The sequence below is a fragment of the Carassius auratus genome, chromosome 19, assembly GCF_003368295.1.
Source record: "Carassius auratus strain Wakin chromosome 19, ASM336829v1, whole genome shotgun sequence".
NCBI classification, from domain to species: domain Eukaryota; kingdom Metazoa; phylum Chordata; class Actinopteri; order Cypriniformes; family Cyprinidae; genus Carassius; species Carassius auratus.
The window spans coordinates 11120206-11146225 of record NC_039261.1 but is presented as its reverse complement, the minus strand read 5'-3'; the positions used below and the strand labels follow the sequence as shown (position 1 = coordinate 11146225).

The 26020-nt window shown below is 36.6% G+C and overlaps 1 protein-coding gene across 1 annotated transcript in view; it reads right to left on the bottom strand.

Moving 5' to 3' along the window:
• csmd2 (CUB and Sushi multiple domains 2) overlaps window positions 1–26020 on the bottom strand; it is a 280903-nt gene that overhangs the window by 222718 nt on the left and 32165 nt on the right. The window contains exon 3 of the mRNA XM_026288864.1: window positions 9685–9797. Coding sequence (XP_026144649.1) covers window positions 9685–9797 — 113 coding nt within the window. The remainder of the gene's footprint in view (window positions 1–9684; window positions 9798–26020) is intronic.

The window sequence follows — 26020 nt, the reverse complement described above, 5'->3', positions numbered from 1 at the left end:
CCTGGCAACCATGATCTGAACGCATGTGCTGGAGATATACTTCTAATTACAGGAGCGTCTTTACTGATGAGTTGTGCATGAAAATTGCATTCAATTTTTTGCACAGCCCTAGAAACTACTACAACATTCAATTACTGATAGATGGACAGAACGACAGACAGAACCCAGAATGATAGACAGAACAATTGATTTACAGAACAACAGGCAGAATGATAATCAGACAGAAGGTCAAAGCATAGAATAAATAGAATGATGGGACCACTGAATGATAAACAGACAGAACAACAGGACTAAAGAACAACAGACAGACAAAATGACTGATAAAAAGATGGAATGACAGATGGACAGAACCACAGAATAACAGACAGAATAATGGGACAACATACAAAATGATAGAATAATAGACAGAACAAGAGTTACACCAATAGATAGACGGATAGACAAAATGAAAATGATGATAGAACAGAACAACTGACTATCAATCAAGAAGAATGATAGAACATGAGATACATAGAATGATAGAAAAAAACAGAATGATAGAACATGAGACACATAGAATGACCGAAAAAAAAAAAAACAGAATAACTGACAGACAGACAAACAGAAAGAGCAGTAGATGGAAAGATACAATGATAGAAGACAGACCAATGTTAGATACACTCTTGAAATAAAGGCGCTTATAAGGTTCTTCACAGTGATAAGAAGAACCATTTTTGGTTCCACAAAGAACCATTCAGTCAAATGTTCTTTAAAGAACCATCTCTTTCTTACCTGTTCATAATCTGAAGAACCTTCTTTTGGCACAAAGAACCTATTTAAAGGTTTGTTATGGAGCTATTAAGATAAAAAAGGTTTTTAATAGTGTAGACCAGTGGGTTTAACCCATGGCCCGTCATGAATTCAACACAATTTAAAAAATAACTTTTAGTTTTACAATTCATTTTAGTTTTTACATTCATTTTAAAATGTAAAACAAACAAATATAAGATATAATGTTTTAGTTATGAAAAATATTTCTGTTTTTCATATATTATTTTCAGACATGAGCAGACCTTTACTCACGTAATCAACGTTACCCATTTAAGGAACACTTACAAGCATACTTTTTTTTTTTAAAGAATTCAATTCAAATAGCCATCGGCAGCCATTAGTTAAATATGCATATGTAAGTAGCATTGTTGGATTTTAATGTTTTGTTAGTCTAGCCAATGAGACTCGCCGCTGCGGTGTTATGCATTCTAAATATTAGAGAAATATAGAAGCTCAATTCAGAGAAGATCTTGATTAGGCGAAGACCGAAACCAAGCCATACACATAGAACGCATTCAGCGCATTTTTAGATGGACAGATATGACTGATGTACTCGCGTCATACACGATATGTAGCCATGCAAAGTTAAAACAGTGTCAACTTTTAGAAAACATGTTGTGAATTTGTGGAGGTTTATTCCTTTTCACTCCTTTTAGTGTGTGTTTGTCTGTTAAAACAATGTTAACAGTGTTTACATTTAAAAAAAAATTCCTATCACTCTATGTTTTACAAAAGGTTATAAAAATTTCAATTATCAATACCGAACGATATGAAACATTATATCTTTGATATATATATATATTTTTTTTTTGTTTTTGTTATATTGCCCAGCCCTACGACAGACCGAACAACTAACAGAAAGTCCGACCAACAGAATTACAGACATATAAATGAGAAAAAAATAACTAGTACACTGTTCAATTGTATAGTCCAGCAGTCACTATTTAGAAAAATATAATAAAATAAAATAAAAGCAGCCAACAACTAGTAAGCGGAAAAAGCAGGTTATGTACCTGAAACTTACGCTGTGCTCTTCACTGCCTTACATAGTCAATAAGTGAGGGTTAATGTACCAAACTGCAAATTTCTAGCTAAGAAGGAAAACATATTTAGCTGATTACTTGATACGAGGATCAGAATCCCGTGCTACCATCAGCTCCTATATACATTTAATCATACTCCTCTCACCAATCCACTTAAGAGAGTTACGGCGGTGCTATACACATGCTTTTAGAGGACAACAAGGAGCGGCATTCTCCCACAGAGGGCATGGCTACACTCTCTCTGAATCAGCAAAAATATCGATTAGAAAGCAGGGGGTCTCTTTAACAAGTCCACTCCCGCTTGCAGAGAGATATGTGTGTGTGTGTGTGCTGATGGGAAGAGTGCTGAAATGGCTCTTTCATGTAAACCCCTGTTAAACTCTCTCATGGAGGATATGATCTCAGTTCTGTCAGGAAGGTGAGGGGGAATAAAGCCTGAATTATGATGAGATACGGAGCTTGATGAGAAATTGAGAGTGTGTGCGCATCTGTGCGCAGGTGTACAGTATATCATTGTGAAATGTGTTTGTCTATGTGTGTTCACAGGATTTAAAGCACAAGCCTGTTCTTTTACCAGCTCCGGCAACGAACACCGGTGAGTACATTCATCATAGTGATGCATTTAAGTAAAGTGGTCTATTCACAGTGACTTTCAGAATAATGCTATTAATTAGTGGTGTGTCGTGCTAAACATTAAATTACATGGAGTTGCTTGGCTGTGACCCAAACGAAAGAACGGTGCACTATATTCCTCCCAAAACACCTCTCTCAACACAAACCGCTGCTTACCTCTGCAATGTTCAGCTTTAATCCCAAGAAAGTTGTTATAATGGTCATTGTAAACTGCTCTGCTGATTAGACATTCGCGTTAGTGGCACTGCTGATTAAAGATTTTGCGGTTTAATCTAAAAATCTCAAGCAAAACTTCAGAATTATTCAAATGTTGCTTGAAGCATTGGTTTGTGACAGACTCATAAGTAGAAGTCCAGATTTGCAAGCAACAGAAATAAATAACCACAATTACGATTATTCCTCTTTTCCAGCAGTACATTTTATACCCTTTCATGTCTGTATCTTATCTTAACATTATTTTTCCTTTGTTCTCGTATATACGGTTCCAGTTAAACAGGTTAAAACAGACCATTAATATTCCTGGAATTCTCTTAAGTCGGATGTAGATCTTGATACTGAAATGCATAAAAACAAAGTATTATAGAGAAGCAATCAGACCCATGCTGAGATTAAATACTTGCACAGTTGTTTGAGTCCATTTCACATGTTAAAAAGTTAATTTGCAATCATTTCATTTGCTGGTGCAGCTTGAAATACACATGGATTAATTTGCTATATAATGTCCATTAACAAAAACATGATGTACATACAAACCTCCCTAGCTCACATATGAAACATATTAAAATAGACCACAATTAGTTCTTTAATTTTTTTTTTATTTGGTGCCATCTATTCAGCCAGCTGTGATTAAGATTGTTTCTCTCTGTCATACAGACTTTCATTACAGAGCGAGATTGCTCTTGCTTTTTAGTTCTAGATGGGTTCTTGCCAGAGCTAGCAGAGAAGAAAACGCGGGGCTTGTGCAACGGGTGGCTCCCTTAACGGAGAGTGGCAGCTGCATTGGGGCTTGACTGAGAGCGTTAATTGATAGCACTGCTCATAATGCCCCTAATGTTTCACCATCACGCCAGGGGGCTTTTTTTCCGAGAGGATAAAGAGGAAGAATCCAGATGCAAAATGAAGACGCAGAGCCCTCATTTATAACCATTATCCTTCCCTCTCAACTCCACCCCCTCAAAATGAGTGGAGAGAGTATGGCTGAAATGAGTGATTTTAGGGTTTTTGGAGGAGGAGGACAATCTCAAACTTAGCCCCTAGCATACACTAAAACACAGACACCTTGCTTTGAGGAAATGGTGCATCCATTGTAAAGCGCAACAACTAATGAGCTGTATGAGAATATTTAATAAAATGGAACAAAAATAGATCAAAAGGCTTGTTGTCCCAGGCAACTGATTTCATGTTCACTTTCCCATCTATTTCTGCTCAACTGGTAGATGCTTTTATCCAAATGGACTTATGGTGCATTTAAGCGACAATAATGACCTAATAAAATAATGTATAATGTAATGTGTGCATAAATGTATAAACTCAGATTAGTATTTTAGATCCATTTCTTTATTATCCATAAGCACTCATTAAAAGCTGAATAATGGTCAGTTATCCCTTCGTCATTGCAAAATAAGTCCATCCAGAGATTTATTTTGGAATAATGACTGCATGACTCTACATTAAATCTTTACATAAAGCATGGATTTTTTTAATAATAAATTATAAAAATCTCCTAAATTAATAGCTTTTAATAGTTACGTCGCCCTCCACTAATATTGGCACCCTTGATAAATATTTGCAAAAGTGGCTGTGAAAATCTGCATTTTTTATCCTTTTGTTCTTTCATTCAAAAAATGAACAAAATTCTAAACTTTCATTGAAGTAAAACAATTGAAAGTGGGGGGATAATCTCACTGTGAAATAAATGTTTTCTCTAATTCATGTTGGCCACAATTATTGGCACCCAATTATTGCAACATCCTTTTCCCAAGATAACAGCTCTGAGTTTTCTCCTATAAAGCCTGAAGGGTTTGGAGAACACCTGACAAAAGATCATAGTCCAATCATTCAAACAAAATCTCTCCAGATCCTTCAGATTCACAGCATGTTGCTTGTGCTTCTTTTCAGTTCACCACACTCATTTTCTACAGGTTCAGGTCAGAGGACTGGGACAGCTAATGCAGAAGCTTCATTCTGTGCTTAGAGACCCATTTTTGTGTTGAATTTAATATTTAATTTGGATTATTGTCTTGATGGAGGATCCAATCAAAGCCCATTAGAAGATATTTTAATGGAGGCAGTCAGGTTTAGATTTTTTTTTTTTTTTTGGTATCTGATTGAATATATTATGCCATGTATCTGAACATGACGTCCAGGACCTCTGGCAGTAAAAAAGTAAAAAATCCAGCAGTATATTTAACCCTGGACATGGGGTACTTTTTATCCATGTTTTTACTAAACCCATCGGGGTTTTTTTTTTTTTGACCATAGAAGCCAGTGCCAACTAGAGCTGGGTACCAAACTTGGTATCGAACGAAAAACTTCGATACTATGAGTATCGAAAAATAATTTATCTTACGGTGTCAAATTTCGGTTCCAAAAGCCAAGCAGCCGTTTTTTTTTTTTTTTTGCTGAGCGGCTGTGTCTGTGTGAGCTTGTAGCATACATGCATGTAAGGACCCAAATTCGCCGTGATTGGCTGTCCACCACCACGTGACGTGACGGGGAGGATTTCTGAAGATACTCACAGTCACACAACACAACTGTAGTTGTTTTTTCTAAAAACGTTACCGGCTACACTTTATAAAAGTGGATGCCGAGTCAGCAAAGTGCAACATATGCGATAAGAGTATTGCAACCAAAGCCGGTGTTAATGAAGCATTTGTTTGCATGAGTGTTTTGCCCTCCCTCCCTGTTTAGTTTGGTCTACTCGATGCGTATCTTGAAACACGCCCCCTTTCACGTCGTCTAAAAAACAGAGAGAGACAGATTTATCCGGTACAGCGAATTTCTCTAAGCAGCAGGCCACTGTATACGTTCACTTAAAACATAACCGACTGTGTTTACGAGAATACTTGCAGAGACAATTATTTTGATTTAATTGTGTATGTATGTGTTTATTCAGAAGTTACGATACGCGAAAGATGAATTCATTCTCTGTACGCGCATTGTCTGAAATGCTGCTCACAGCGCGTGCTTTGAATGACTGAGCACAAGCTCCGAACGCGCACAAATTGTTTAAAACGCTTGAATCAGCAATATTTAGAAACAAATGCAAACGATCGGCCATGATCTGTTTCACCCCTGCAAGCGAGTGAACAACTCAAATCAAGATAGGAATTTTACATCACTATTCACAATAGCACATCGGACTGGAAAACACAATAGCCCCGGGACGTCAGGAGAGCGATTTTACGAGCCCTGCACCTCAGATCTATCAAGTTTGTGAAACACTGGTTTCGTTAAACAAAATAAATGATTATTTTAAAAGATTGACTCAAAAGAATCATCGGTTCACTAAGTGGATCATGAACTTTTATTACCGAGCCAAAGATTATCTATTATTAAACATCTTGAATGAATAAAGATGTCAAGTTAATCTGTAAAGCACATAAAGCTATCGTTTGAGTTTATAAACTTCTACTTCATTCATGATTGATATGGATCTGCTAACTGAATGCAAAGTGTGAGTTCTAGAAGAATGTTTGTGTCTTGATGAGCATGTATCCCTCACAAGGAGTTGCTAAATGAACAGCTGCTGTTTTTTTTTTTCTTCTTTTTTAGGATCAGTTGCCCTATTGGTTAAAATCACCAAACTGTATACTTAAATATTAAATTAATGACATAAAAACAGGGGTGTTTGCGTTATGATGTGGTGGGCTGCTGTGGGCCAGAAAGTCCAGGGCAACTTTTTGGTCCCAGTCCGCCCCTGAATGGTGCACCCCTATCCAAAAAGCACAACCAGTTGTATTAATAATGTTATCCTGAGTGTGAAGTGTTACCAGAATTTGTTTTAATTAAGGTGAAAAATAAAAGTTTTGTGTTTAATGTATTTGTGCTGATGTTGAAATGGATTTTAAAATATATGGTATCGAAAAAAGTATCGTTAGGAACCGGTATCGAAACTGAGGTATCGAAATTGGCACCGGATCGAAAGATTTTGAACAATACCCAGCCCTAGTGCCAACGTGTGGTGATGTATGGGCTCTTTGATTATTATTATTATTATTATTTTATTATTATTTTATTTTTTTAAGCTTTCTGATCTCAAGTCTCAACTAATCTCTGCAATTCTCCAGCTGTGATCCTTGGAGAGTCTTCAGCCACTCAAACTCTGCTCCTCATTGTGCATAAGGATGATATACACATGTTCTCTTCCAGGCAGATTTGTAACATCTTTATTTGATTGGAACCCCTTAATTATTGCCCTGATGGTGGAAATGGGGATTTTCAATGCTTTAGTTTATCTATTTTGTTCTGCACATCAGAACTATATTTTTTGGTTTTGCTCCTTGTGATGGATGATAAAAATTTATTTGGCCTTTGTGTTCCTCATATTTATAATCCTGTGGAACAGGAAGTCATGGCTGGACAATTGCATGCTCCTAGTCACCCTGGTGTGCTAAAAAAATGTAAATATAAATGGTAAAATACTTCTGAGATGTTTAAAACTTTAAATCATTTCTAGGGGTGCTAATAATTGTGACCAACAAGCATTGGACACTGCCTTTTGTCATATTTACCAAGTGTGCCGATAATAGTGGAGGGCACTGTGTTAGTTAATAAAAAAGTTATTAATTGAATGGCAGAAGGATTTTAAATAAAAAATAAATGTTCAGGAAATGACTCAAACTAGTTTGGTTTGTATAATATGACCACAAGATTCAGAGCGCGCGCACACACAGACACACCAATTCAGTTGCATTTGGCCTTGGGACCCACGTTTAAAAATGAGTAAAATAAATAAATAAAAAATTCACAAACATTAAGTTTCTATTTGTCCCATTTGCATAGAACGTGTACTACTACTTGAATTCCTCACTGGTTGACAGCAAATTTCAAATATAAATGAAATGATTAAAGAACATTAATAACTGGTTAATGGCAGTATCAAATTTGTTATTCTGTTCAGAACTATAAAATTTGATTTAATTTCTGGTTCTGTTCCTGTCAAAATTTCGTTCATTTTCTGGTTTTCATTTTGTTCCGTGAACCGGTTCAGAGCCCTGTCAGTGGAACAGGGAAAACATGCAAGAAGATGGGAGTTGAACTAACTTGTTTTTAGAATGCCATTTCATGCATGAGATATTACATTTTCAAGTTGACTCATTAAAAATCATTAAAAAAGAAACAAGAATAGGTCAAACGTTCTATAAAAAAGTAAATATATATTAGTAATTAATTATATGAGTAAATATTATAAAGCATATTCTAATATTTTGCAAAACGCTCTTCACTAGACATTTCTTTCTCTAGGAAATACCGAGTTGTAGACACTGATGACTTGCCTGGGGTAAATGAAATGTTACGTGACATTGTTTACATGCTGTTTTAATTGTGTCTTTCCACAGTTGAAACACAAATTGAGCGATTACATGAGGGGTGAGATGTTCATTGATGTATATTTCTCATTAAAACTAGAAATATAAACGAAGGCATGATCACGGTCACTCATGCTCCATGCTATCGTTAGAACTGAGGCGTTAATATATGGCGATATGTCGCACCACAACAGTATTTATTGTCTGAATTTCATGAAAAAATTTAATGATTTCCTCGGTACACATGAATAAATTGAGTGAGAATGAGAGGGTTGTTGCAAGAGGTGAATCATTGGAAGAATAACAAAGTGTAGTAAATGGTAAGACTCTTTTGTGGTACTATCAGTGTTTTTATTAATATAATAAAAGACCAGACAGATAGATAGATAGATAGATAGATAAATAGATAGATAGAATGAATATTTACATATTTCACTGTAAAGTGTAAAACTATTAATTACGGTTCCATACTATACAGGACAGAGTATCATAAGAATAAAATAAATTGTTGATTGGGTATGCTGATGTTCTTGATGAGCTTGGCTTCACACAGTCATAAAGGAAATCGCTATTCAGCCGTGGGCTATTGATAAGAGCTCTGGGCTTCTCATTATTCTGCTGTCTTTACTGAAAGTCAGACCAGGGGCATGTGCTACATACATCACTCTTTAATTCTGCTCTTGTACACAGTTTCAGCAGACCCGCAGAAGGTCATGTGACAAGAGGTGGCACATAATTATAGTACCAGACTGAATTAGTCCCAAACATATGGATGAGATCAGGCCTGTCTATACTGGTGTAGGTCATTGCTCAGGATGCTCCTGTCCTCTTCACCTGCTTCGGGAGCTTATGTCTTTTTTTTTTCTTTCTTTCTTTTTTTTACAACATAAAAACAATATTTAGACATTTTTTTCCAACCATTGCTAGCCAAATTGTACGATCAGTCACAGCAAAACTGTGACTTGATTTCAGACCCTGCCAGAACTTCGTAAGGCTCATAATAAAAGCGAATTAATTGGTGAGTATATCACACTAAGTGATCAAGAAAGCCATTTTTTTCTAAATGTGAACTACTTGCCCCACTTTAGACATCCATCTATAAACTAGAACTGTTTTTTCACATTTTGCATAACAAATCAGGTCGACCACCCTCTATATTCAGCATAAGATGAAACTAATGAATGCAAAGAAACACTTCGTATGAAAACATAAAACCTAATGCATATACACCGTGATCCTCTAAATCACACATTATTTTCCATTTATACTGTGCAGAACTAGATGAACCCAGAGGACTTGATTCACCTGCCATCAGTGCACAATCTCAATTAGATAATTAATCTAATTAGCATAGATTCATTCTCTTTGCTGCTTCTCTGAAGCGAGTATTAATATTGCTGCTTTTCGGGTCATAAAGCACTCACATCAAAAGAAATATGACGAGAAGCCAGCATGGAACCAAGAGGAAATCAGTGCACGGATTCTCAGTCTTTAAATTGGACATGCATGTCAAGGCAATTAGCCTATAGAATGAGATAAAAGTCTATGTTTACGCAACGCATGCTAGTGCAGAGTCCACTTTACATAATTACAGGGTTTCCCAGAAATGAGAGATTGAACATTTTGACTTGAGACAAAAAAAAAGAAGATTAATACATGTTTCTTACCTTCGTACACGGCTTTGAAGCCCTGGCCACTCACAGCATAGTCTGACAGCAGCCATAGTGTGAGTCTTGGTCCTGTGCTGACTATAGGGGCGGGCAGTTGAAACCCCGTCAACCTAAAATGCAGAAAAGAAACAAAGCTCACGTTAACCCAGAGAATTGTTATACAAACCAAACACTGAAGCTTGGCAGCTACAACGTTTGAGTGCCAAACAGACTGCTAAATCTCAATTTCCAGCTTTGACAGAAAATAAAAACCTTTAAAACTGTTTACTGTGGTGTAAAAGCAAACGAGGACAGCACAGGTGATAAGTGAGAGAATTCTGTGCAGCATGGGCCACCTGAGACACCACGGCCCATGCACCAATCATAAGAATGGTAGCTAATAAACACTTTACAGACCTATCAAAATCACAATCAATATAGCAGCTAAAAGAGCTTATTTCACAGGTCGGAGATTACAGATGGAAGCTATCAACTCTGATTTCAGACGCTATCTATTAACTGATTTAAAAATACACTTCACACATTCAGTGATTTGAATAGTCCCCTTCTATGATGAGCATGTTTTCTATTTCTCTATTACAAAATTGAATTTAATATTTTTTGGGGAAATGTCATGTTGACAAAACTGCCCTGATATCACAGTAAAGAAAAAAAAATAAAAAAAAATAAAAAAAATATATATATATATATCACTCATTTAAATATTTTATTTTCTCTCTTAATAAACATTGTTGCGGAAGGTGTTTTTTTTTTTTTATATGAGATATGGGAATGACAAGGCAAGTTTAGTTCAGATTTATATATATATATATATATATATATATATATATATATATATATATACACATATATATCACTTGGAGCAATTTTCGAATAGACCGTTTCTAACTTTCATTAAGGCAATGTATTGTTTTGATGCACTATTAACTGCAACAGAGTTGAGTAATCTGTAGCCTACTGTAAGAATGCATCCTGAGGGCTATTTTAAGGGGGGGTTAGAAGATTAGAGCAAAATGGAGCCTCCAGCTGCCAGGTGTGCCCAACAACTGCGCGAATGTGCTTGCATTTCCCCACAGCACCACTATGACCCATATAGTCCTCCAGGGTGTCAGCAGAGCAGGAAGTTAAACTGTGTGATGCAGCTTTAGCTACAGGCATCGCTCTGAGCGTTCATGTTCCAGGACTCGCGTCAGGTTCCCTTTTCAGACAGATCCCAGAGCTGTCATCTAATCTCCATCAGCTCAAACACACCGACCGGTCACCGGCTACAACCTAAGCCATTTTACATAATCTTTGTTAGGCAGGAAGTGGATGACTTAGACAAGTGAATACTATTATTTCTGAACACTACAAAAATCGCTTTATAATACCCAGAAAGCCATTGTTTGAAGTAAAAACACATTGGAACCCCAGCTTAATGTCCTGAGAAAGCGTGCTCAGTGAGTTTGAGTGGTTAATGTTCATCCAACCAATGGCAGGCAGGAGTATGTTTAGAAAACCTGTTTTAAACAGCTATTATTATTATTACTGTATGTAAACAAAATAATTATCAACTAAATGATCATCATCATTTTTATTCTTTATTCATTAAAAAGGCAGAACAGATATTACACACTTGATAAATTAAAGGGGTCATATCCCCTTTATGTACTTTTTATTCTTTAGAAAGCCACATGAGCATTTTCACCCTCTTAATGACCCACAAACAGTTTTATTTTTTTTTATTTTTTTTATTTTTTTTTTTGCTGCTGCTGCTGTAAACAGAATGTTTTTATCATGTTAAGGATTCAGAACACACACTACCAAAACTTCTAATATTCTCTCAATAGAACAGAATTCATTAAGGAATGATGAAAAAAACTGTTATGATTACCACAAATACAGTATTATGGATTTCAACATTGATAGTAATTAGAAATCTTAAAGGTGCTATATGTAAGTTTTTGACACTACTAAAGCATTACAAATCCCATAATATGTTTGCAGATATTTAAGAAACATGCTTAGTTAACATCCTTGTTTATCTGAAGAACAATGCTACAGTCACAGTTATTTTCCTTTGAAAGTGTGCATTCAGAGCCGGAATGTCTGTCTCTGTTTTGGTTTGTGAAACCCACCCACTGCCAATTGTAATTTCAGTCGCCAGTCGGCAGAAAACACAGTGTATTTCATATCATTCATCGGCAAGTGCGCTCGTTCTTGTTAGTGTCATCAATCTGCAACCTGCGTGAGTGCCAAGTCTGAGGAGCAGGGGCCGGGTGAAAAAAAACCCTCTCCAATATTTTGAATTTGGACTGCAATACCTAGTTCAACCACTCTGTGTCAATCCTACATACAGCACTTTTAAGCACAGATATATTTAAACAATTTCTGAAGGATCATGTTCTTTGTTTGTTTTCTTCATCACAATTGACAATATAAAATATATTACAATAGGTAATTAATACTATACAGTAGTGTATGCAAAGCATAAAACATTTAATTGTCACACTCGTGGAATTCCAAAATCACATTGTAATTTAATCATAGGACACAAAGTAAACCTTTCCCCAAAAAATCATTATGTAGAACTTCAAGCAAAGTTCAAATTCTGGGTGAACTTTTTCATTAAAACAGAATGCTATTTTCTTTTTTAAAGATGCCATGAACTTGCTTCCTGGTTTGCCTCTGAAAACCTTTTGACATAAAATACACAAATACTTCTCCCATTTTCAGACCAAACAGGAGATCATCACTTAAGTTCACCACCAGGCCAAGAAGGTATGAAAGAGACACTAGCGTGATCCCACTACAGATGAACTAAAGATTGCCCAAATGAGGCAGGTCTGGGCAGGAAGCGGAGGAGTGTGCTGAGGCCAGAGGCGGCCTCCATTAGGAGACATTTCCACATGGATGAGTACTGCAGCATCAAGTCCAGATTCTCCATTAGAAAAACGAGCACTTCCCTCTCCAATTATCACAGGTGCTCCTTTGGGAAGAGAGCAGGGACACTGGAGAAGGAAGAGGGAAGAGAAAGATACAAAACTGGAGAAGGAGAACAGGTGGTGCTTTACAAAGTTCAATGAAGAGGGAGGAAAGACAGATTGGACTTTGAAGTCTGTGTGTATGCGCTTCAGTGTTTTTTCTGTGTGTGTGTGTGTGTGCATTAAATCTGCATTTGCATGCAGTCTGCTGATAATATAAGTGTGTGTATATTTGCATACACATAGTTTAGTGTGAGTACCAGCATGTGTGTGTGTGCGTTAAGTAGGGGGTGTCACTGTAGAAATTCTCCTGATTAAAGCCATCCGTAAACACCCCACCTGCCCTTCTCCAGCCTTCAGGAGCTCCAAGCACAGGCTGATTTACTGAGTCCTGCACTGCTTCATAATAAAATGTGATTAAATGGAATGTCAGGCCATGAATAATGAACCTCGCCGTCCAACCACTGTCACCACACATCAGAGAGCTACCAGTGCTCTGTGTCCCACACCACAGCACTAAACTACAACTGGGGTTAACATTAAACTGGCCACATTAGCATGGATGGTACTATTTTGGTTTCAGACGAGGGCGCCAATAATCAAGGAAGCTGGAATTGTATCTGCACAACATGTTTCAAGGATACAAAGGCATGCATGCCAATGTGAATTGCATACAGATGGACAGTTGGACATGACAAAAATCAATAATTCTCACATACACTTTCTCAACAGAATACACACAACTCAAATGTATGTTTGCTACTACACTTCTCTTATGATCACCCAGGCTGCATTAATAAAATTAAATACATTTAATCTAGTGTTGTCAAAAGAGCCGGTACTTAGGTACCAAGTCGGTACAAAAAAATGAAAATGTCACGGTACCAGGTTTCTTTAAGACCCGGTGGTACCCGAGTACCCGGTCAGCCCAGTTCCGTGATTTCCGTGAAGCAGAAAACGCGGACGGAATCTCAAAATCCAGTCATGAAAATGAAACTTACATTTTAATATGGACAGTCACGGAATTTGTCAAAGTCAGCATAAATTAATCAAATCAAATCTCCATATGGACCAGTATCTGTAAATGTTAAGACGCAAAAGTTGTTTGAAATATGAATCCGTGTTCTGCGCGTCTCTGTGTAAAATAATGAATGGCAGAGACGTGCGGGTGTGTTTACTTCATAGACTGAACCGCATGACGATTGCACTAATTTCAGCATCTGAGCTTCAGAGTTCTTTCTCCATCAAGCGATCTGAAATTTTCAGCTCATCGCAGTGGACGCACAGCGCACCTGTATTTGATGCTCTGTAAACTCTTTGTGAAGGCGCACGACTCACCGTTGTTTCTCACACATTCAAATAGAGAGAGAGTCTTACCACGCTGACTCGACACGCTATATGTGAACTATTCTTTGATGTCTTCTTCTGTCAAAATAATGGAGTTCATTTAGAATTATTCATATTCATTTTCGAACAAGCAGAAGACATACCGGTTTCTCCGGTAGTGGGCGGAGCAAATGGCAATTTCATTGGCTGGCGCTGATCTAGTACTGTCCCTGTTTTAATTTTAGCAAATCAGTTTCAAATCACTTCCGGTGCTTTCCGCGTTTGCGCGGACTAAGCCAGAGCGTGCGCACACGTCACATCAGGAAGCACTCGCGCCCTCAAATCCGTTGAACGTGGTTGTGTACAAGAGGTAAAAACTATATAAATACTGTTCGTTTTCTTACAAAAACCGCTCGTTTCATGTCTTAGGTCATCAATATGTACTTACGATGGGGAATTGTTTAATTTTGACTCCTCTGTGCATGCTCTTTGAGGTGGTGACCATAGACCTCCATTATATGAGTCACAGACAAGAACGGTTTGACCTAAAAATATAAAAATGGGAAATACTGCGGAAACAAAGAAGTAAATTTCCTTGAAGTAAGCTAAAACATACTAAAATTTTATTTGAAAAAGTGAACTATTGCTTTAAATTTGTAAAACATTGTTTTCTGTGTGTGTACGCCATTCGGCATCTGTCCACAGCACCTAGCAAAATTCTAAATAATGTAAAGATGTGGCACGATGTGCCGCGGCACTGCGCTTCTCAACCGGTGTTTAACCGGATTTATAAACACCTATGGAACGAGATGATAAAACAAAAGCAACTAAACAACCTGGTTTTTAACAACACATTAACATCATCAAACTAAAGCAGGCTCGCCTTTCACTAATCTCATTCAAAGGATGAAGGTGGGAATCCCTGATGCAGCCATATTCCAGCAAGAGGAAGCACACCCTGGAGTGAGGAAAGACGGAGAGGGGAAACGGATGCAAGGGCAGGATTCTGTCAGGCAAGCAGAGAGAAAACATTAGGGGATAAATTACAGAGAAAGAGCAAGGGTGAGCGAGAAATACGTTGTGTGTGCATGCATCTATCAATCCTATGACATAACCCGGTGTAACTGGGATCTGAAGTGAATGAATCGACAGCTTGTTTCTTTCTGGGAAGTTTGAAAATCTGCAGGCTCATCTAAAGCTCTATGTGAAATGTCCATAAATAATTGGGGACTTTTTTGCAGGGTTCTCTACAGATGGAGAGATCCTCATTCACAAAGTCCACCTGTAGGCCAGAGGTAAGAGGCGAGGTGAACTGGATTGATGGTGTTCTCAGCGCAGACTGCTGTGTCCAACACAATCACTGCTGTAACTCTCTCGTCTTCAAGGACTCTGATCATTCCTGGGTGGCAGCAGTTATGCACCCACTGGAGCGCTTCGGAGTGTCTATAGTCCAGGGTAAAACCTGTCCAATTATCCTCTGCTGCCATTATTTCCAACCTTCATAAACACATGCTTCTCCATTCTGCCTACCGAGACACACACACACATTTCCACTCAAACACCTCTCTCCCAGCCACCGGAGCTATTTTTGAACTGCTACCATGATGGGTAGATAGCTCAAGTCTATCATTGCTTGTAATATGAACGATGAGTGGATTTGTGCTTGAGACTGGATTACTGTAATGTATCTGACTTAAGAGTACACAGAGTGGAAAGCAAACACACACATCAACCGAGGCCTAGGCCATCTGCTAGAAACATCTGTGAGGAACTGCATTACCGTGTAGTACGAAATTCTATCCACACTTTGTTACTATGAGTTTGAATAGAAGAGTACCCATAAATAAAGTGCAGTTTTTTGTATCAGCCAAAGAATTGGCTTTGGGGTCCAAGGGGAAACAAGAAAGGCTTTCTGAGACATAAATTACAATTGGGAGAACGCAAAAGGGAAGACCTCCTTTTGATTTGTCTGCAGTGGTAGTGAAAGATATCTAGAAAGGTCTGTACTGTGTAAAGTGCACAAAGCAGATATCATCTCCATGGCAATACCTCATTAGTCTTGGTTTAGGTTTGGTTCAGATCATATTTGCACAAACAATGTCAGCATTAATATCACCTACTGGTTTCAAATATTGTGGAATGTGTGAGTTACGGTGCCCACTTACAGTATTATTATCTACACATTTCTCTTTTAAACCTTGAGAATATAAGAATAGCTAAATAGATTTTACATTAATATCTTTATAAAAATGCCACACACACATTAGCTCCATTACATTTTAGGAGAACAAATGTTCCAGATTAAGAATTAGATGAATATCTGAGATAAATTCTGATTGATCTCAAAGTCAGTTGCTTGGCTGGTGTAATGCTGATGTAGTGGGAGCAAAAACAACTCTTCCCGTTTCATTCACATCTAATTTCAAACTACGGCAATTTTCCTTTTCTCAAACAATTAAGCTGTTATTTCTGATTAGCCAATGTGTCAACTAACGAGACATTTGTCCTGAGGTTCAGTCTGAAGTTCCTGATGTGACATCTCAGCCGCCTGCTTTTCAGAGTTCTGTCTTTCTAATGGTACTTCATTTCAGACTTTTTAAATGCACGGTAAACCATTAAAAATACAAGTAACAGCTACCATGAGCATACATTAGAACAGACATAGAAAAACCACCTTGAGCTTGAGAAAAATAAATAAACCAAAAACAACAGAGAGAATTTAATACAAGGTACAAATACTAAAGGGGAATGAGGTTTAGCAAGAAGAAAGATAGTAGCGCGGGCTAAATTATTTAGAGTGGAGAAGCAGTGATATAATACTGTGCTGATCAGGCAGAGGAATTTTAGGGCCATAAAAAGCCTGGGGAAAAAAAAGGAGGACGGAAGGATGAGTTATCGATGGGTGAGCACAGTGGCAAAACTCATCACTAAGGGATAAATGGTCCTAAATGGCTGTGGAGCTTTTAAACATTGCAGCTAATGACCATCTGCACTCCCCCATCACACACCCTGCTCTGGGCACTTGTCATAAATATGCACACAACGTTACACGTGGTAACCCTTGTGACCAAAATACCTACAATCCCAACAGTTCGTCCTCTACAGCCTCTATTACATTCATCATGTGTTCCCAAATAACCCTTTCCCTCAGTAGGCCTCTTAAACATATGCTCTACACTAAAAAAAATAAAAATAAAATAAAACATTTAGACAATATAAACACAGTTTTTTTTTTTTTTTTTATCGACAGACGGACGAAAAACCGTGACATTGTCTTGCTTAATCCATGTAATAGTTCGGGATTTGAAAATATGCTTTTCATTTTACACTCTTTGACTGATGATAGGGAGCAAATTTGAGAAAATGGCTTGACACTTATTACCACAAGAGCTTACACCTCACAGTCATCTCAGGCCTCACAGTTCGGGAATCTCCATAGACAGATCGCAATAATGTTGGTCTTGCCGTCAGTATTTAAAATGATTTAAAGAGACCATGAAGCTGGTTTCTGATGGTCTAGATGGTACTTAAAAAGCTTGTTGGTGATCAAAAAGCAATGATGGATTGAATTAAGTATTTTTTTTTTTTAATTTTTGGTGTGCCATGGACTCCCGTTTGAAGCAATCATTTTTGACTGTGTACTCTATTTTCATGTGAAAGTAATGGATTCAATTGCTTTGTTACAAAATCTAGCAAGCTGCCTAGATGTCAACGTCCTTACTAAAGGTGCATCAATTTAGGTATAGGCCTAAAAGTTATTTTATTTTAATTTTTTTCTTTATACTTCTATTTATTTTAGAAATAGTGATCTACCTTGCATCTAATATTAATATTTTATTACAGATTTATTTTTAATAAACACAAATTGTGTTCCTGAGAATCACAAGGTCTGAACTCACAATTTATTCTAATGGAGTTTGATGTTAGCATGCTGCTAAGCTAATATGGGTAAAATAATGGAGTTCTTGGATAGCATTCTTACGCACGCTTATAGCAATGCTCTTTGGGATTGCTTTCTATATCCACGACACAAGCAACCAAAATTATTTGGCCGAAAATAGCAAAAAATTAAAAATGAAGTAAAGAACAATGACATGATATGATCAAATAGCAACCAGCGTATAGTCAGAGGCCTGTAATGCAGTGAACATGTCGGCAGGGTAGAAGCATTTAAAAGTTTCAGAGAAACATGCAAAAATCAATAACAAGCACCGACAGCGAGTGACTGTTTAGTACTGCATCAAATATCTTCAATGAGAAGACGATGGAGTGGTTGTTGCTGCTTACCAAATGATGACTGAAATCGTGAAATGGCCTTAAACAATAAGTAAACAAGTTGCAGAATGTTATGTTTTCTAATACACACACAAAATGCATGTATTCTGACAGTGCTGCACAAGCTCGTAGCGATATCTGCTTGTTATTCATGGTTCAAATACTCATCAGTTGCATTTTAGTAATTTTTTTACAAGGCATGTGTCAGTGTGATAAATGGGACAAACATCTTCCCAAATTTTGTAATGAGAATCATTTATAAATCTCCTGTCAACAAAAAGAAGCACTGATGTCTTCCTGTGGCTTTCCGGTAAAATAAAACCCAAGAAAAAGCAAGGATTACATCAACATGGAAGTTGTGGCCTAATGGTTAGAGAGTTTGACTCCCAACCCTAGGGCTGTGGGTTCGAGTCTCGGGCTGGCAATACCATGACTTAGGTGCCCTTGAGCAAGACATCGAACCCCCAACTGCGGGGAGCAGTGTATTAATGTTTTTGTGTATTAATGTATTTATTTAATGTATGCTGCCAATCTTAATGATTCCTATATATTAAAGATTTCTTCTTTTTATTTGGACCTTCATCTCAACTTCACATACTTCTCTCTGGGGTCAAATGTCAGATTTCTCCAATAATTTAAAGGGGTCATATGATGCAATTCATTTTTATTTTATTTTTCTTTAGAAGCTCTTGGTGCATGAAGAATATATGTAAAGTTGCAAAGAATAAAGTATCAAATCCAAAGAGATATTCTTTTAAAAAAGTTAAGAGTCAACCACTGCCCCCTAAAATTGCTCATTCTAACACGCCCCCATGTCTACATGTTCAAAGAAAGAAGGCATAACTTCATTCTCACTGTTGTCACCAGAGCCATGATGTTTAGACACAGTGTGTTTCGCTGTGAAAGCGAAACTACTTTGTTTGGTATTACAGAAGAGGACACAACTAGAAATCAGTGGATTAGCTATATTTACAACAGTGTTCCAGAACAGTTCAAACCAAATATCCAAATGTGTGCAGGGCATTTTAAGGAGCATGAGAACCGTTTCCTGTGAGAGTAGCCTACAATCCCAGTATCTGTTTCTATAAAGTGGGGCAGTTCCAACTTTGCAAGGACAGTCTGGCACTTCTGACTCACAGTCTGTAAGGAACGTGTTCATAGGTAAAGAATTTGAGACATTTTTGGGTGAACTATTACTTTAACGTTAATAAAATAAGACAAAAAGAAAAATAACTCACTGCTTAAATGAAGAACTTTAATACAGTTTCTAAAGTTCAGCACTAATAAAATAACTTTTTTCAAATTTTCAACAACTTTTCACTTTATATGTTTTGCACCGAATAGTATCGATAACAGTATGGATAATTATCAGTGTCGATAAGCAGTATTGGTATCCATATCGTTATGGATAAAATGTAAACGATACCAATCCCTACTGATGATTCAATAGCGAGTTTTGAGCAGTGTAGAGTAGCATTTGTTTGTCGTTTCTCCGATCACAAATACAGATATAGTTTTATGTTTACGCTGCTTGATACGCAACGCAAAAGCATAAAAAGACATTATAATCAGTTATTGCGTCCCTCGTTTATAATAGGTTTGGTTTCATCATGCGGGGACACACAGCATCACAATGCGGTAAGTGGCTTAACATTTACTTCACATGCTTAAAGCATTCAGCAAATCACAACGCATTGGATAGCTGGCCAATCAGCGTACACCTTGCCTTTTATAACGATGAGTTTTGTAAAAATCTACGCATTTCAGAACAGCAGGGCATAGAGGAGCAACAATAATCTACATTATGTGGAAAATGATTTTTTTTAAAACCTAAAACCGCATTAACACATTGCATTACACCAAATACACAAAATAATGTTATTTTTAGCAATGTCATAGGACCCCTTTAATCAGTCCGAAACATTCAGGTCTACCTCTATCCAATCAACAACTGATGGACAGAACCATCTTTTTTTTTCTTTTGAATAAACCATTCAGATGTCCATCACAATATAAAAGAAAGATTCTGCTGTTACTTCTGTTAATCACGACTTTAAAATGCTGTCTAGGTAGGCAGCTCCCTATAGGTTTTAAACCCACAGCTAAAATGTCATGCACACAAAGATAATTGAAATGCATTTGAAGAATAAAAAAATCACCCACACTGGTCTTTAACCAAACTATTAAATCCTTGTTCCTAATAAACTAAAGGTTCCCACACTTTGGTTAACTTCATATCCAAGGACCTTTCAAGGAACTTTCAGGTCCAATACCCTCAAATTCAAGGACTTAATGTGAAGATACATTTCAAGTGAGAGGAAGGTTGATACATTGTTACAGTTTTCATATGTCAAACACAACTATGCAAAAAAGTAAAGTTTTATTTTATTTTTTGGGCCATATGGCAGAGATCTGATATTCTAATTGTCATATTTCTCTTTTGCATAAAACTGAAGAATATTCAGTACATCCTATACTGTATTTTAAAATGATCAGATATTAACTTTTGCATGGATTTAAAAAGAGCTTAGAATTATGTAAACAGAAGTTTTATGATACATGAATATGTTTTTGTTTTTCTACCCTCATGGGTCTGCATCTTAACAAGCAAAGCAATTCAACATTAATTTAATGATGTGCCTGTAAAACGTTGACGTACCACTGTCGTAATTTTGTGGACTTGCGGATGCTTGAACATCATGGCAACGTGCAACAAAGTTAACACAAACACAACGTAATGCGTAAATGCACATAACTAACGTAAATCAAGCAAGTTATAGGCCAAGTTATTGGTCGATATAACACATTAGCAGACCGGAGAGAATAATATGGATTTTTTTTCCAGATAACTTCTTGCACAAAATAAATTTAAGCACTTTCAAGGACCTGTATCTATGTTTATTTATTTTCAAAAACTTTCCAGGGCCTTTAATTAAAAAAAAAAAAAAAATGTTTGAGTGACAATCAAAAAGCAATGTTCATAAAAAAAACAGGTTTATTAGCTGAAAGAACAACATCAATCAAAAGCCATCATTCTAAGCAGGTTTGTACCAATAATCAGAGCATCACAAATGAATCCATACTTCAGCCAACTGTTTGCAATTAAATTTTAATTGGATATTGAGACCCAGATGGAGAAAGGAAACAGTGTCGAGACCTTTTCCCCAGTTTTCTTTATTCTCTGGGATATTTTCTTTGTTTACAACTCCTGCTTTTTCTTCTCCCCTTAGTTGCCGTTCGGATATTCCTAGTTTCTCTTTCATCTTTTTACTCTGTCCCACACTCTTGCTCATTCGCTTAGCCCTACAGACTCACAGATTAATTATTCAAATGTTATCTTCATCGCCGAAGCACGAGTTAGGATGGAGGCTATGGGCTTCAGCCGCTACCTAATTCTCACTCTTTCAAAAAGCATTCAGCCTTGGAGGCCATGGCCAGAATTGCATTATTTGTACATCAGTTTATTTTATTGTTCTTTCCTCCACAAAGCAGTGTGTCTAAATTCTAATAAACTCCTAAACAAGGTTTAGCTGCTGATTTGATTAGATGCAAAAGGGCATCGGGAACACATTGACCATTCCTGAGAGACTCCCTCAATCTCGCTTTCATGCTCTGTTTCTTCCTCTTTCTGTCTCTCTCCGTTCCCCGTTGCCTGACTACGAATGGCTCCGTCATTATTGGTCTTTGTGTCTCTATCCACCCTCTTCTCATGGTCTGCACTATTTTTTGCTGCTCATAGACAGGTGGAAAACAATCTGTCACTCTGGGAGCTTGTGGGAGCCCTCCGTACAGCTAGAGGATCCATGCATCCACTCCATTAGCTGGACCTTGGCGGATCCATATTCAGCCGTGTTCTCCAGAGGTGCCAGGCGCATTCACATTTGCATTCTAGAGGAGATTCTTCACCGCCATGCTGACTTACCACTGCAATATGACAAGTACTTTAATTAAAGGAGTTAATAGAAGCCAGTTCCTCCCAGCTTTTAACGAGCTTGAAGAGTCGTCCCTTATTCGCTCCCTCCCCCAATACTCATCTCCATCTCCTTGCCTTCACTGTATTGGCTTATCGACATCAAACAGCCGCTTTGTGCTACAGAAACAAAACAATACAGAACATTAAGCAGAATGAATGGACACTTAAGGTAAATGAGGGTATGAGATGTTTCAGAGAGAGTCAATACCATCTTCAATTGTTGACCATAATTTCTTTCCACAATGAGCAGCTAGAAAGATGGTTCATGTTGCCAGTTACTTGGTTATTTCAATTTTGTCCGCCCAATCTGTCCTTTGCTTAATTAGGTCATTCTTGCTTACATTTGACATTATCACATAGTTTATGTTATGGTCAATATTGAAATTATGCATATTTTATCCAGATAAATGAAACAAAAAAGAAAAAATAAGAGGGAAAATGAACATGCCAAATTAAATATATGATACTGATCAATACGGATACCATTTAAACAATATGCTAATCAGCAAGTACTCTAATATCTGCCAACAACCAACATGGAAACAAGACACATGACATGTCTAATAGTGGCTGATTGACACACAAATAAATAATATAATAATATATACATATCATTATAAATTATAAGAAACTAATAAACTAATATGAAACTGAGCCATTATTTAATAGTGGCATATATAAAATAATTTTAAATATTGATAAACAAACAAATAAATAAATACAATCTGCTAATAACTGATATATCATCAAATATTAGCCAATAGCAAAAAATGTAAATAAATAAGGATTTCAAAAAGGTGGAAGATTTCCTAAACTTTCCAGAAATTCCAGGAATTTTCATTCGGAAAATTCTCACCCCATTGCAAGCCACAAATGAACGAAAGAAAGAAAGAAAGTGCTGGAACAAAGATATATTATTACCACAGCTATGTTTTGCGCAGCTTGTCAGTGAACGATGGCTCAGTGTAGTGAATGCTGCTCCACATGAAAGCAAACACAAGTAGAGATTTACTGCTGATTACAGAAACAGATTTAGAAAGGCATTAAATATCGAGTTGATATTTATCGCTCATGCCTACCATTATTAAACCATTCAGATGTTCATCATAATATGAAAGACAGATTATGTTGCTACTTCTGTTAATCACGACTTTAAAATGCTGTCTAGGTAGGCAGCTCTTTATAGGTTTTAAACCCACAGCTTAAATGTCATGCACTCAAAGATATTTAAAGTGCATTTGAAGAATAAACAAACACCCACACTGGTCTTTAACTAAACTGTTAAATAAACTCAAGGTTCCCACACTTTGTTTAACTTCAAATTCAAGGACCTTTCAAGGACTTAATGTGGAGACACATTTCAAGTGTGAGCAATGTTGCATTGTGTTACCTTGTAGGATACATTTTTACTAGGTGTGTGATGAGACACTTATCCCACGAGACGAGACGATACATGAGACTGGGTTCATGAGAACGAGATGAGAATTTTAGACTTTTATATATATATATATATATATATATATATATATATATATATATATATATATATATATATATATATATATATAGGAAGAATTAGTACTTTTATTCAACTGAAAAACACAAAATTCATTTTGAAATCAATTTGTACTTTATGAAATTAAACATCTATTTAAAAAAATATTATGCAGTAATAAACGACATGTACAGACTGATGAAGGTTTTGCCACAAACTCAACTGACAGGTAACTTAATTGCACAAAAATTATAAATAGAATAAATAAAAATAATAAAACAAAACAAATATCATTTTAAAGTGGAAGTGAAGGAGTCAGTTAAGTTTATTTAGTAGAAAAAAAAAAAATTAATGTATCAATTTAAAAGAATAAAGCAGTGGTTCCCAAACTGGGGGGGCGCAGCAAGGCTGAGGGATATTGGGCCCTATGAAATCTATTTTTCCCCATTTTAATTGTTTTATATTTCTTTTTTCCATTTCAATTAAAACTCCTTTTTTAATAGATAAATTAAATTGTATAAATTAAAAAGCATGTCTAATTCATTGTAATGATGAAACGTATACATTATCACATCAATTTAAATGAAAAATGTAATACAATTTATGCATTTAGCAGACGCTTTTATCCAAAGTGACTTATAGTGCATTCAGGCTATCAACTCTTACCTATCACGTGTATGTATTTAATTTATTAAATGTTTAACAAAAATTACAAGTTTAGGGCCCAATGAATTCTTACATTTTCTCTCACTATATTATTTATATTTTTTTATTGTTACCAAATGCTGTGTTTTAGCATGTCTAAACATTTGAATGTATAAACAACTTAATTTATCAATTAAATTAAATTACTTGCACAGCCCTACTTGTGTCATCTTCACTTGTTTCTGTGATTGTCACTGCCATGTTTCTATGTACATGTGGGGCGGAGATTTTTAAATACGGTTGAGGTCCTGTTGGGGTATGGGTGTGTTTGTTTTGGTGCTTGCAAATATCAACATCATTTGGCAAAATCGCTTAGTGCACCTTTAACTTTTAAAGGCCATTCTTTTCTGATTAATGGGCTTTGGCATTCTTTCCAACAATTACACCACAAACAACTCAGAAGTAAACCTGACTCAGTTAACCTTGGTTTAAAAGTCTTTTTCAGATTAATGGAAGCCAGCCATTACGTTCAGCTTTATCCTCTAATCTCCCCAGCACAACTCATCTTCCCGTTTTCCTGTACTGATGTTCTGGAAAGAATACAGACCAACCAACCATGTTTTAAGGACAAAAAAACTGTCAGAAAGTAACATTTGACAAAAGGCCACTGTAGAAAACTTTCACTCTCAGTTAAGCCGCGTTTCCACCGCAGGAACTTTACCCAGGAACTAGGGACTTGGTCCTGTACTTGGTGTGTTTCCACCGCAGGAACCAGGAACTAAATAAAAGTTCCGGGTAAAAAAATGCCCCCCAGAAAGTCCCTGCTGGCGAGGTGGTACTTTTTTTAAAGTTCAGGAACTTTCGGGGGTGGGACTTTGGCGCTAAACATTCTGATTGGTTGAGTTCACGCAGCATTGGTTGAGTTCAACCACCATTTATTCGGATCAACATTTTCAAAATATTACTGTTATTGTGTCATGAAATGTAATTTTAAAAGTATTTCAGGCGAGAATGTAGTTGTTTGAAACTCAAATCTGTTGTTTATTTATAAAGACAGCGCCTATTTAAAAATGTGTTTCGTCGATCTCGTAGACGGTGAGCTCCACTCGATCAGCGGAAGCTCAGTCCTCATGTATCCGCAGAGAGCAGCCTCTCCTGGGATAGACTTTCTGATATGTGCCGCTGGCTCTGATGTGTCTTTAGTGGTTAAACATAAAATATAATTCAGCTGCGGGGTAAATCTAACAGGTTTTCTTTGGTCTGTATTCAATTTATCTATATGTTAAAATGAAAATAAAAAGGCAAGTCTATATAATATTTCTTTCATTGTAATGGTTGTATATAACGTTACACTTATCCCTGAACTAAGTACATTTCTACAGCTGTTATTATGTTTAAATGAAAATGAAAGGAGGCAGTGGTATTTTATATCCTATTTCGTTTTATTGTAAATATACTGAGGGGAAAATTGCAGTAGCCAAAGCAATCTGAGTTCACGCAGCATTGGTTGAATTCAACCACCATTTATTCGGATAATTTTCAAATATTACTGTTATTGTGTCATGAAATGTAATTTTAAAAGTATTTCAGGCGAGAAGTAGTTGTTTAAAACTCAAATCTATGGTTTATTTATAAAGATCATGCCTATTTAAAAAA